This window comes from Triturus cristatus, chromosome 3_1, assembly GCF_964204655.1.
Source record: "Triturus cristatus chromosome 3_1, aTriCri1.1, whole genome shotgun sequence".
NCBI classification, from domain to species: domain Eukaryota; kingdom Metazoa; phylum Chordata; class Amphibia; order Caudata; family Salamandridae; genus Triturus; species Triturus cristatus.
The window spans coordinates 310,086,175-310,099,788 of record NC_140583.1 but is presented as its reverse complement, the minus strand read 5'-3'; the positions used below and the strand labels follow the sequence as shown (position 1 = coordinate 310,099,788).

Below are 13,614 nucleotides of genomic sequence, written 5' to 3'. Positions count from 1 at the left end.
GCATGGTTATTGTATGGGTATATTGTATGCTTAGCACTGCGCCTGTTTCCTGACCACTCGAGCCAAGCTACCCCGTTGTGTCGGGAAGGTCCACCACCACCCTGCGGAGTGGGAGTGGGCTGTTTCCAACACTCGCACTCACACAAACATATACATTCAATTTAAACATCTGAGTAGACTGTGATTTAAACATTACTAAGGTATGTGTAAAGGGTAGTTGTCTTCCGAGTCTCTCAATCACTCCAATTCACCTCTTTGCACAGCTTTCTTCTGCAGCCTCTCAGCTAAACACATAATGCCCCTTTTTTCCTGATATGTTTCTGAAACCCTCCCTCTGCATATCTCAAACATAATTTCTTTCCTCTACGGCACCCTCTTGTCACTCTCTCCTGCAGCAACATCCTTGCATCTCTTTCCAGTCACCACCTCCACAATCAACACACCCACTTATCCATAAGCTTACTTTTCTTTATTTTTTTATTTGCAAGGACAACGGAAACTCTTAAGTGAGATATACTGTGCGACGCAGAGCCACTTAGTGTTGGTCTGCGTGGCATAGTATATCTGGAGTAACGCAAGGCAGCGTTAGTTACTGTTTGCGTTACTCTGCCCTGGGAAGGCGTTCCATGGGTGGAGTAGGGGTTCCTACACATTCACCCATGTTTTTTGGTGCATTCCCAGATTTACCAACAATAGTAAACCTGGGAATGCATCCAAATGCTAAGCCTTCCTAGGTGAGGTGTAACGGGGAGAAATATGTTTATTTATACTTGTTTTTTATCTCTTTCTACATGGGCTGTATTCTGCGGCACACGTAGAAAAAGGAAAAAGGCTCAGAGGATTTCTTTTTTGTGCAGGAAGGTTTCCCTTCCTGTACAAAAACAATTCTGCCTACTACCCAGGCACCTTTTCAGGTGCAAGGGTGCGTACGTTGGCGCTTGGCAGTCACTAGTGTGCCAGTGCAGAATGAAAGAGCAGCAATGTGCCATATCTTAGCAGATATGGCACATTCCTGTCCTCTCCATTTGACGCAGAACAGCAAGTTGTCTTGCTGTGTTGCGCTGCGTCAAATGTTGGTAAATCTGCCATGTTGGATCAGCACACCTGACCATTGCTCTGCAGAGAGGCCAGGGATTGGATGAGCATGTATGCTGAACTCCTTTATGAGCCACTGTCAGGTACTGTGAGAAATGTGCTCTACTTTCGGCCTGAACTGCACAGCTCTCAGTCGTTGCCCATTATAAACAACCACCCTCAACCTGAATTCACCTGAATAGATCGATACACGCCGTATACGGGGAAAAACTAGAGAAACGCAACATTCTGAAAGAAATCAAATCATTTTAGGGAATTCAAAAGTAAGTAAAACGTGAACTGTAAATAGGAACATCGCTGGTCATTGCCTGTTTTTGCTGGCTGCAGCTGTCACCTGGTGCAGGGGCACGGGGGAGGGTGTGATGGCCAGTTGGGGGGGGGGGCGGGTTTTCTGCAGGACAATTACAGATGGGGCGCGACAAGCAGAAAGAAGGCTGATGACGGGCGTGAAAGCTGAAAGAATAAATAACTCCGAAGAACGCTGGGGAGGAAGGCTCCCAGGGTCCTAGGGGAGACCACAGAGCTGGACACAGCCACGACTGTGCTATGTGTGCCACCGCTCGGCTCAGTGGGGCTGTGGAGCTGTGTTTCATCGGCTTGTCGTCTGTGGCTGCTCTGCCGTCTCCAGTTTCCTGATGCTGCGCGCGTTCACAATGTTCCCTGTCTCGCTCATTGACAACGGGTTACCAGGCAACGACCATCTTCATTATTGATAACCCAGTGATGGCGGGTAGATTTCACATTTAGTATCCCAATTACAGGCAATAGTTCTATGTGGCTCGTGTTCCTCTTGTACCAGCTCCTACTAGTTTGTACTAAGACCAGGAGCTGGTGAAAGTGCCCTGGTGTGGGGTGATGCTCACTGTGAGCGCCTCTGGGTTGTATCTTTTCCTCCCTGGTTGCGTTATCCGATGTGATGCCTGGGTACAAAGACACACCCTAGATGGATTCTTCTACCGGGCGGATTGATGCTGAGAGGGCCACTGGGCTGGACCAACAGGTGTTCGGTTCCAAGACAGCGTTCATTTTCAGAAGTCGCTAGAGAAGAGGGGCTTCCGACACTGGCCTTGGTGGCTCTGAGACCCCAAAGAAGGGACACTTGCTCACCCTTTTAGGTAAACGAAACAGCAACAGGTGCCAGTTGTAACGGGGTTCTCATCAGTCCAAGAGCATTGTAATTGTAATTGCATTTATATAGCGCTAATACCTCTGACGAGGCGTCGAAGCGCTCTTTCGGCGAGTAGCATAAAACAAACGCAAGGATCATAGATTAGCGCCTCTTCCCAGCTATATCCTTCACACTCTAAATTCTTCCGGGTGGTTAGGGTCTCCTGACTGTTCAATGATAGCACTGTGTCCAACCTCTACTAAGGTAACGCACCCACATGAGGCACTTTGGGGCATATTATCAAGGACGGCGTTAAAATTATCACCGCTTTAGCGGCAGAAAACTGCCGCTAAAGCGGCGATAATGGGCATGATAATATGCCCTTGCGAATTCCAATAGAAGCCCATGTTGACACCAGAACCTGGGCTTCTATGGGAAAGAGATACAGAGAGAGATGTGTGATTATCTGATGGCGTTTGAGAGTCGCAAGGCTGAAACCCTTACTCCACGAGGCCTGGAGTAGTTCCCCCACCAGTTTATCCAGTAGAATTTTGAAAAGTTGATGTGGACATATGGTATATGGGACGGTCGATGAAGTGGTGATCAACGTAGTGGTAAAAGTAATGTAACACTTAACATGACCATGCAGTGACCCATCATATAGTAGAGGTCAAAGTAGCAACATGCAAAAAATGTACTAGGACTGAAACTTGGCACGTGTGAGTTATATAAAACCTCTGCAACAAACGCCTTACTAGTTTAACAAGCTTACTAAAATAGGAATTGGTGATCTGCAGGTTACAGCAACCTCCCTCCTATAACAAGTAGATTAACCACCTGAGCTGTTTTACAAGTATTAGACCCTAGAGACTTGCTTGATACACAGAGACCTCTCCAACAGGTGTCTTAACATCCTAAACTATGTATTAGACCAATAAAGTTATAGAGAGCAGCTGTACTATTGACTCGCTCCTTCATGTCAGTTCCTCTGGGGGCAGTTTCTAACAATAATGCATTGGTCCTACGACTGACAAAGCTCCTTCTTAATGCACCTTTCCTGGCTCTGACATCAGCTCCTTGTGGTTCTCCCACCAGTTTAGTGGGTTGTTGCAGCAATTTGTATCCATCAGAGAGACTAGGGTACAGTGAAGCAGTGGCTGTTAATGTACATGGAGATAGCTTTGAGGACGTCCTCTGGGCTGACAGAGATTTTTTGACATTTCACAGTAATGTATTTGAGGTGTAACTGAAGAATGCCAATGGGCATCTTACTTGGTGAGTGTATTCTTTGAGATAGAGGTCTGAAGTTGAATGTGAACGGAGATCCTCTCCCTCTCATCTGCAGTGGCAGTCTTCACTCAGAGGCTTACATTAGACTTCCAGCAGACGTAAGGTTTTGACGCAGCAGCGTCCTAGAAGTGGTGCAGTGAAATCTTGTAGATTTCACTGCATCACTTTTAGGAGGCTTTCCTGCGTGGGAACGCCCACCCTGCATACATTATACCTGAGGCAGGTATAATGTGATGCAGGGCTTTACAGTGTGACGCATCTCCCTAGATGCATCACGTTGTAAATTGGCCACATTGTTTACACCGCCTCTGCGTCACAAAAGTGACGAAATGGCGGCGCAAAAGTGTTGCAAGACGCTTGTAAATCTGCCCCCTAGTCTTTAAGTAGAATTTATTATCAGCTGAAGCACCACAGCACAGCTACAAGATAAACGTCCTGTCTCTCCTCCAGACCAGCCTGAATGTCCCAGGTTCCAGTAGGACACATTAACACAAAATTCAAATAATGAAAACATAACACATCTTCCCTTCTAAATAACAACTAAAATATCCTAAAAACCCTGCTACCTATTGTTAACTAATGCCACACTCATAATCAGACATCCACTTAGGTCTAGCCCGAACTCTCCTTTAGTGTCCTTTCACATCACAACCTCTCTTAACTACACCATCCTCCACACTCCTCTCTCAATAGCAGCACAAGCATCCACCAACAAATCACCATTGCAAACGTCCTCATCTCCTCCAGTCACTCCCCCATTACCGCTGGGAATTCAGTCCATAATTGACTCAGCAGCGTCCACAACAACATCTTCACCCATGTTCACCACATCTTCCTCTTCCTTATCAACTGAACATGAGCCTTCACCAGAACTCATGCCTTCACCAGGATCATCTAAACATAACAAACCATCTCCTGAACTACCAACACCACCACTATACACACCACGCTCTCCCTTGGGAACAGCATTTTTTCTAAGATTCCATACCTTACCATCACTAATTACGCAACACCTCAACTACTTGCAAAGGATCAGAAAATTGGCTACAACCTTTCCTCACCATCCATGGAAGCTTCACCTTCACCTAATCATCCTTCTCAATCTTAACAAAACACCTGAACTCCTCCTCCCATAAAAAATGTCTTTATACTTCTTATGTTTAATGACTATCCTCTCTCTCACTTCCTCCATAGCAACTTAAACTCAGTGCTCTTTAAAACCCATTCTGGATTGCACTTGGTTCTTGTGCTCTTACCTCTCATTACCACGAAAGGAGAAACCTCCAACGCCTCATTAATAGTGGTCCTATAAGTCCAAGCAGTCTTGTGGACTTGGTTCTCCCAATCCACCCCGTTCTTAATAGCCAATTGTAGAGCAGCTTTCAACACTCTGTTGAACCTCTTGAGCACACATTCCCACTGGGATTGTAGAAAGAAGTAGTTCTGTGCTTAACCCCTACTTTCTCAAAATAGCCCTTGGCCAAATTTGACACAAACTGTACAGCATTGTCGCTGATTAACTGAACAGGCAAACCTTCATCCACAAAAGTTTCATCTATAAACCTTAACACTTCAACAGAATCAACCCTTTCAACAACCTTTACAACTAGCCACCTAGAGAAAATATCAATCAACGATACAATATGTTTGGAAGGTGAACCAATGGGACCCATGATGTCCACAGCAACAGTATGTCACGGTTTCTTTGGCACAATTGATTCACACATATTAAGCCTTAAAGTCCTCAGTGACTTATCCAAGTTAACACACCACAAACAATTCCTCACCAACCTCTCTTCGCACATATCCATCCCAGGCCGCCAGTACCACTTTTTTTGCTTTTTGTTTTGTTTTCACAATGCCACAATGGCCCTCATGGCACATTTTCATCACACGTTCTCTGAGTTTGGATGGAGGAATGACTCTCTTACCCCTAAACACAGTACCCTGACAACTCACTCCTGACCTCCCAAAACACCTCAAAACCTTATCCAAACCTGCCTTCTGAGGCCAACTACGCTCAATCCACTCAATTAGTTTTTAAAGAATTTTATCCTCTGAACACTCCTTCACCCATAACTCTTCTTCAAACCTTGATCAGGAATCAGGGCGATTTTCAGATCTTCTCGTTCATTATTATCACACTCCTGCATCTCTGTGCAAGAAAAATCTATCCGCTAACATGTTGCTTCTCCCAGGCACAACACAAAACACCTCCCAATCCTTTATTACAAGCATCCACAGTCACCACATTCTCAAGAACTGGGTCAAAACCCTTCAATATAGGAGCCTTTGCAATAGCCTCCTTAATATCCACAAATTCCTCCCTGCACTTTTCTGAGTACACCCAAATTTTGTTTTGTTCTTAAAGAGTTGCCTGATGTTGAACACTCTGTTAGAAAAACCTTTAACAAATTATATGTAACGCAGAATGAAATATCAATCTAATAGCAAAATAAATTGCAGACAAGTGGAGAAAATGGGTTCCCTGGTGTTCCAACAGCTCGTTGCCAAATTTGTAAAGTAAGATCCTGGAATCGCAAGTCTTTAAGTAAAATGTATTATCAGTTGAAACACCACAGCACAGCTCCAAGCTAAACGTCCTGTCTCTCCTCCAGACCAGCCTGTATGTCCCAGGTTTCAGTAGAACTTCTAGAACCTAGGTGAGACAGGGATTGGAATATAGAGGCATCTACAAATACAAATGATGCTGCTTACTATATGCTGTAATACAAGTACAATAAAACACTTTAACACAAAATACAACTAATGAAAACATAACATAAGCTCCTACATTTGAAAACACCAAAGAAGTCAAGCACACTTTGGGCACAAGGAATGATCTACCTTTCACAAGATTGTCGGAAGCCCAGTATGGTGAGTAATTGTTGAAACAGCTGCATTGTACTACCCACATTAGGGTACTGTGTTGCCTGTCAGTGGATTTTCTTGGTATGAGGAAGGCGTAGCACTGCCCGGTTGGATTTGCTGCCCTTGCAATCTTAAATCCAACCTATACAACGCAGATGGGCATGCCTCAAGTGTTAATATGATCTTATTATGCCATGATGCAAATAGACCTTCTCAAGTTGAAGATATTGTGTCTTATCCTGCTTCTTGGTCTCCTGTCTCCCTACCAGTTTGAACAGTGAGAAACGCAGACGAGACCTGTCACAGATCACTCTAGACAATGGCAAGATACTGGAGCGGATTGAGAAGAGGGAGTCGGACTACAGGCGGGAGAAGTGGGAGCAGCACTGGGAGAGAGTGGAACACATCAGGGATGACATTGCCCGTTACCCCAGGGGCACCTGGCTCAGACGGGTGAGAGCCCAAACCCAACTTCTTCCTCATTGAATTAATGTTTGTTATATTTTGTTTCCTGACTTTAACACTGTAACAGCTTGTCACCTTAGAAGCTGCACATGGAGACAGGGAGATAGTGGCATCATTGCACTCGCGTCATGATAATAGCAGAAGAGATCATTCCCCCATTTACTCAGACTTTTGAAAAAGAGTGCAGCGCCAAGTGATACCTGGACAAGATACCCTGTGGTTCCTGCCTTGGTTGCCAGGTTTTCGTACATCAGGAATCAACACCTTAGGGGGTTTTGTGTAGGTGGTGCAAAAGAAGGAACGGGGTGCTGACTGTCGCATGCGGTACTGTGAGTAGACGTGAGTGACAATCTTGGACTGTGCCCTGAGACAAGTTGGGGCCTGTGCTCTGAAATTAAATGAGGCACTAGTGTGGGTGGCGCTGCTATATTTCACATGGTTACCTCTTACCATTCTGTCTCTTTTCCTTTTCTTCCCACCCTCTTAGTAGTGTCTTGCCCCCCTTCATTTCATTTCCCATGTAGCGCATACCTCTACACACATGTGATGCTGTCCCTTTTTAAAGTTGTTGCATGTTAGTGGTCGTTGGTGGTGCACTAGGTTTTCTCTCATAAATCTCTCCTACTTACCTGACATTGCCTGGCCATAACAACAATTTGGTGATGAGAATTATTTTCTCACACTAATGGCCACCCCTGTTTATTTATGTTTAACTGGGACAGCATCAGTTTATAGAATAATTCTGTGTTGGCAACCCTTCAGTTTCCCAAACCCACCTCAAAATACTTGATAAAACATCTCTCTAATAGTTACGTTCGGACCATCTTACTTCTCCAGCCATAAAAATTCAAGAAAAAGAAAACCTAGAACTGTTCCTTCTCTGGAATGGCACCAAACCTTTGGAACTCTCTACCCACTAGAGAGCAGATGCAACCCATCCACATCCCTCTTCTAGAAAGAAGTAAAAATGTTTCTATCCAACAAATTCCTCTCTCAGTAGGACTAGGCCACTGGTACCCCTACCCCACACTTCCCACATAACCTGTGCATCACTACCTCTGGGAAAACTATGCGTCTATTCTCCCCACCCTGCAACTCCCTCCCTCTTCTACTTCAGAACCTAGGGTTCACATATTCTACTGTATATTGTTTTGTTTACATCGTTCATATTCTGTTAATTTGTATTTTTTTATACAATTAAGTAACCCGAGAAATTGCTGCTATTTTGTTTACATATCCAAAGGTATATCGTTTACTCTTTTTTATCATTACTATGCATTCTTATTTACTCTCTATGTTCCTCATGATATTCAGTTGTGCTTACAATGTAAAGCGCTCTGACACCTTCGGGTCATGTTCGCGCTATATAAAACTCCTCAAATAAAATCAATAAATTATTCTTTAACTACCCGTTTGATGGCCAATACTTGTTCTGGAAAACACATATTCAGTAGCATTAATAACCTGCATTGGTATCTGAATCCCAGAACACAACCCCATTTAAAAGTGACATTTATTTTAATTTGGGAAGTCCTGTCTTTGAAGCGCATCTTACCAGCAAAGTACCCCATGAAATCTATCTTGTTTCCACTCACTGATACTGCTTCCGTGTCACAGATGTTCAACTCCTGGACAAAATCCTTAACTTTGCAAATCAAAGTGGTACTTATGGTAAAGGGAGACCTTGAATCTGCTTTTACTTTTAAACCCTTTACTCCTCTGGAGATGATACATATTGTATACAATCGCCCTACGCAGTATTACCATCAACATTTCTCATAGCCAGTATCATCTCTTTCAGCTTTAAACAATCTTCCCCTGACTAACTTTGACACCGTACCCTTTAAATGCATTCCTTTTTTTTACACACTATTAAAAGTGCATTTTCCTGTCACAAACATTACAGTTTTTGTTAGAAGCAGGGCATTCCTTAATTGAAGCCACGTGGAATGTACTCCCTCACCGAAATCAAATGGATCTTTACAAATTTCCCCTTCTACCACACAAACTTCAAATTGTTTCCTGTCTAAGGTATCTTCAGTGCCTTCTTTTAGTGATTCAATAAATTGCTCAGTGGCTTTTGTAGTGGTAATTAGTTTCCCTAGTGTAGGGTCACCCATCACTATAACATTTCATGACTCTTGTTTGGAATTAGTATTGACCATAATTTGGTATTTGTTCATCTCATCCACTCTAGCTTCACATTTCAAGAGTTAGCCAATCTTCTTAGCGCTGCAAGGAATTCCTCAATGTCTGAGGCCAGACTGTTGACATTAAATCTATTGAGGACAGAGTGTTAGAGAGACAGATTTAAGCTAAAGCTACATATGATAACAATAACAACATCAGTTCACTTGACGGTAAAGAGGGCGACGGGGTTAGAATTTGATTGCGTGTCATGACAAGAAAAACTGATTCCAGCTTCGGACTGTGAGAAGTTGGCCTGATATGTAGTGCTCACTATTCTAGTGATCACTGTGTATCATTCCAAACGACCCTTATTGATGATTGGTTGTAAGTCAACCTTATAGACCAGCTATCCTAGTAGCGTGGACAAGAGCAGTCTTCAGGCTAAACTCTAGAGGGCGTGTTAAGCCAGCTGTTTACCATCACATATACCCCTTGAACGCCAAGTGAAAGGACACCACACAAGTTGTTATGAAAATAAAGGATATTTATTTATAACAAGACTACCCTGGCTCTTTATGAGTCAGGGAGCTAAGCACACTACAAAACTCTTATGAAAATACATCTGGTTGCACAATTTACACAAATGCCCGAAGGGCACGAAACCATTTACACTGCAAGTGGAATGGGAAGGGTTAGATAGTTTAAAGTTACTGATTCCGGAGGAACCCGATCAGTGGGACTAAACGATAAAGGAACTGGACACTTGTAGAGCGAACCTACGATGGAGCACCGAGATGCTCGAGTTACCTAGCCCAGAGGCTGCGGCTGCGTGGGGTTCAGCAAGATGTCGGGAGTCCTCGTTGTAGTCTCAGGAGCCTGAAAGAAGAAGTTGCTGGCAGGCGACCAGTGTTGATGTTCAGAGAGATCCAAGCCTGGATCGGTGATGAAGGAAACCTGAAAGCAGAGGGGACTCAGTTCTCAACCGCTAGCCATCGATCGTGTGGGTACCAGGAAGGTACCGGCTGAAGTCACCTCGACCAGGTGAGTGGATGACGTCGGACTCGGCTGTTCCTCGGACCAGGAGGCGCGGCGGCGACCAGGATGGAGGGCGAGCTGTCCCACGAAGGTGTCTGCTGTCGATGATGCTGGGCCCAGGAATGGGGCAGCAGGTCTTGGCAGTGGCAAACCCACGCGGTGGAGTCAAGATGGCGTCGGGAGTGGACCAGGAGGGTCCGAGGTACTCCTCTGTTGAAGGGGAGCAAGAGCCAGTCTGGAGCAACCAGAGCAGTGATGAAAGTCCGTCGTGAAGAGGGCCACAAACCGGTCGGCGAGTGGCCGGACAACGCGGTGAGCAGCAAGGAGCAGAAGGGCCCCCACGCAGATCTCGTGGATACTGGGGAGGCAGACTTCGGTGCTGGAGCCGCTCAGGGTTAGGGCTTCTCAAACCCTAGGTGCACTCACTCGAGGGTCCCTCGGTGGGCGTGCTAGATAAGCGTCGTGCAGGTTCCGAAGATGGCCGGTCCCGCAGGTCTCGTCACACCTACGAATCTCAGCTGGGCTGATGATGTAGGTAGAGGTCAGAGATGGCAGGGAACCCGGGTCTCGTCGAGCTGGGCAGTCTTGATCCGTGGGAGAGACGTGCAGCAAACTGCAAGCGCTTAGGTGGTGCCTGCTGGTGCAGGGTGGCTACTCCTTAGCCACAAGGGAGAGTCTTCAGAAATAGTCAAGAGTTCCTTTCGTGGAAAGTAGTTCAAGATTCAGAATTATCCAATTTGGGAAGGGGACCTGCTCCCACCTTTATTCTAGGAAAAAGGGGCTGGCCGGTGACTAGGTCCTACCTATGGGTGGGACCAGGAGGGGGGTGGTTACACCCCTATCCTTTGTCCGGCTTTGCCCCAGCCCAGGGGCAGGGTTGCCCCCGAAACTGGTTTGAGCCGGGCTATGCACAGTGAGCACCGGGGTGCCACTTGCAATCACCTTCCTTTCAGCCCTGCCTACCTGCGATACACAAACCCTGTCTGGGATGGTGCTAACACCGCCCTCGACAGGAAACCCTTTGTCCAAGCTCCCCTCGCTGGAAGGTCTCCCAGCAGCAGGAGGTCAGACTTGTGTCTGGTGGCAGCATCCATTTTGTGATGCTGAGGCTTGAGTCAACTTTAACCGGGGTTCAAGGTTACTTCCATGTCGTGTCCCTCTAGAAGGGTGGAATGCTAACCCCGTCGCCAGGACTGGCGAGGGGTTCGTATTCCAATTCGTATGACACCTTACTCGACATGTTTGGGTGATGCGATGCCACAGTTAGCAAATAACCGCGAGGATTATAATGCACTTTAAGGTAGTTGGCCCGCGTCACCATGGAACGGCTATTAGGATTTGGTTCCGCAAGCCGTCGACGGGCTCAGCTCGCGCCGGAGCACCATCTCACATGATTCCCAGCACTCTGCCTTCAGGATTGATAAGGCCTGCCATAGGAGTGACTGACAGGAATCCATGCGTCCATTTTAGGGTTAGGTATAGGAATACTACACCTACAGCAACGGGTGATTACACCACCTTGCCCCAGCTGTCGTGCAGCCAGTTGTGTCAGATTTGGGCGGCCATCCAGGGGTGGCATAATACATGCTGCAGCCCCTGGTAGGCCCTGGGTACACCGATGCCCTGGATACCTGTGGTATGCCGGTACAGGGACTGATAAGGCGGCCCAGTTCCAATTAGTGGATGCACCTAATGTACATGTGTGTTAATTTCGTGAGAGAACAGCTAGGCTGTGGGTCTGATTGGCAGGCCCGCAGCCGGGGAAAGTCGTAAACCAATGTAGCAAAAGCAAAAAAATCTGGGTGATCATAGGATTGCAGACCCTACTCTCCTACATGACCCCCCCCCAAACTTTGGGACAATAAGCTAACCTTGACCAGGTGAGTCTTCTTGCTCTAAGTGGAAATACCTGGAGAGCCCATCTGCATTGCCATGATCAGTGCCAGGTCTATGCTCCACTGTGAAGTCCATCCCCTGTAGGGAAATGGACCACCTAAGTAGTTTGGGGTTTTCACCCTTCATTTGATTTAGCCACAAGAGGGGCTTATGGTCGGTCTGAATCTTGAAGTGAGTGCCAAACAAGTATGGCCTCAACTTCTTCAGGGCCCAAACCACAGCAAAGGCCTCCCTCTCAATAGCTGACCAATTCTTCTCTCTGGGGGTCAGCCTCCTGCTAATGAAAGCTATGGGCTGGTCATGACCATCAAAATTCAGCTGAGATAGAACAGCTCCCACACCCAACTCCGAAGCGTCTGTTTGGACAATGAATGTTTTGGAGTAGTCTGGACTCTTTAGGATAGGTGCTGTGCACATGGCCTGCTTTAGGTCATCGAATGCCTTTTGACAGCTCGCTGTCCACTGAACTTTTTTTGGCATCTTTTTACTTGTCAGATCGTTTAGCGGGGTCACAATGGATCCATAATTTCTGACAAATTTCCGGTAATAACCAGTCAGGCCCAAGAAAGCTCGAACCTGAGTCTGGGTGGTTGGAGGAGCCCAGTCCTGGATGGCCTGTATTTTGCTCTCCAATGGCTGAACCTGGCCTCCACCTACAAGGTGGCCCAGGTATACAACCTGTGTCTGCCCTATCTGGCACTTAGTGGCCTTGATAGTGAGGCCTGCCTTCTGCAGAGCCTCTAACACTTTCCTCAGGTGGACCAGGTGATCCTCCCAGGTGGAGCTAAAGACGGCGATATCGTCCAGATACGCCGCGCAGAAGTCGTCCAACCCAGTGAGAACTTGATTCACCAGCCTTTGGAAGGTGGCAGGTGCATTTTTCAAACCAAAGGGCATTACCACGAACTGATAATGCCCACCCGGGGTAGAAAATGCTGTTTTGGGCTTGGCCTCCTCAGCTAACCTGATTTGCCAATACCCAGCTGTCAGGTCAAATGTACTTAAGTAGTTGGCCGAAGCCAACCGGTCTATAAGTTCATCTGCTCTTGGTATCGGGTGGGCGTCAGTCTTAGTGACTGCATTGAGGCCTCTGTAGTCCACGCAAAACCTCATCTCTTTCTTACCGCCCTGGGTGTGAGGTTTTGGCACGAGAATTACTGGACTAGCCCAGGGGCTGTCCGAGGGCTCAATGACTCCCAGCTCCAACATTTTCTGCACCTCTGTCTTGATGCAGTCTCTGACATGATCAGGCTGTCGATAGATTTTACTCTTTACGGGCAGACTGTCCCCAGTGTCGACCTCATGGGTACACCAATTGGTCTGACTGGGTGTCAGAGAGAACATATGTCGGAAGGATTGAAGAACCTGTTTACAATCCTGTTGTTGATGTCCAGAGAGGCTGCCACAAAAGACAACACCATCTACCGACCCATCGTCAGGGTTCTGAGAGAGCAGGTCCGGGAGAGGGTCACTCTCCTCCTCCTGTCCCTCATCTGTGGCCATGAGCAAGCCCATGCCCTCCCTGTCGACATATGCCTTGAGCCTGTTTACATGGAGCACCCGGTGGGGGCTCCGGGGAGTTCCCAGGTCTACCAAGTAGGTGACCTCTCCCTTTTGCTCAATGATCGTGTGGGGCCCAGACCATTTGTCTTTGAGTGCTGCTGGGGCCACCGGCTCCAGCACCCACACCTTCTGCCCAGGCTGATACACAGTCAGGACAGCCT

General features: G+C 46.7%; 1 protein-coding gene across 1 annotated transcript in view; it reads left to right on the top strand.

The window, feature by feature from the left end:
- LOC146860164 (uncharacterized) overlaps nt 1-13,614 on the top strand; it is a 125,444-nt gene that overhangs the window by 59,184 nt on the left and 52,646 nt on the right. Inside the window, exon 4 of the mRNA XM_085643999.1 lies at nt 6,634-6,817. Coding sequence (XP_085500125.1) covers nt 6,634-6,817 — 184 coding nt within the window. The remainder of the gene's footprint in view (nt 1-6,633; nt 6,818-13,614) is intronic.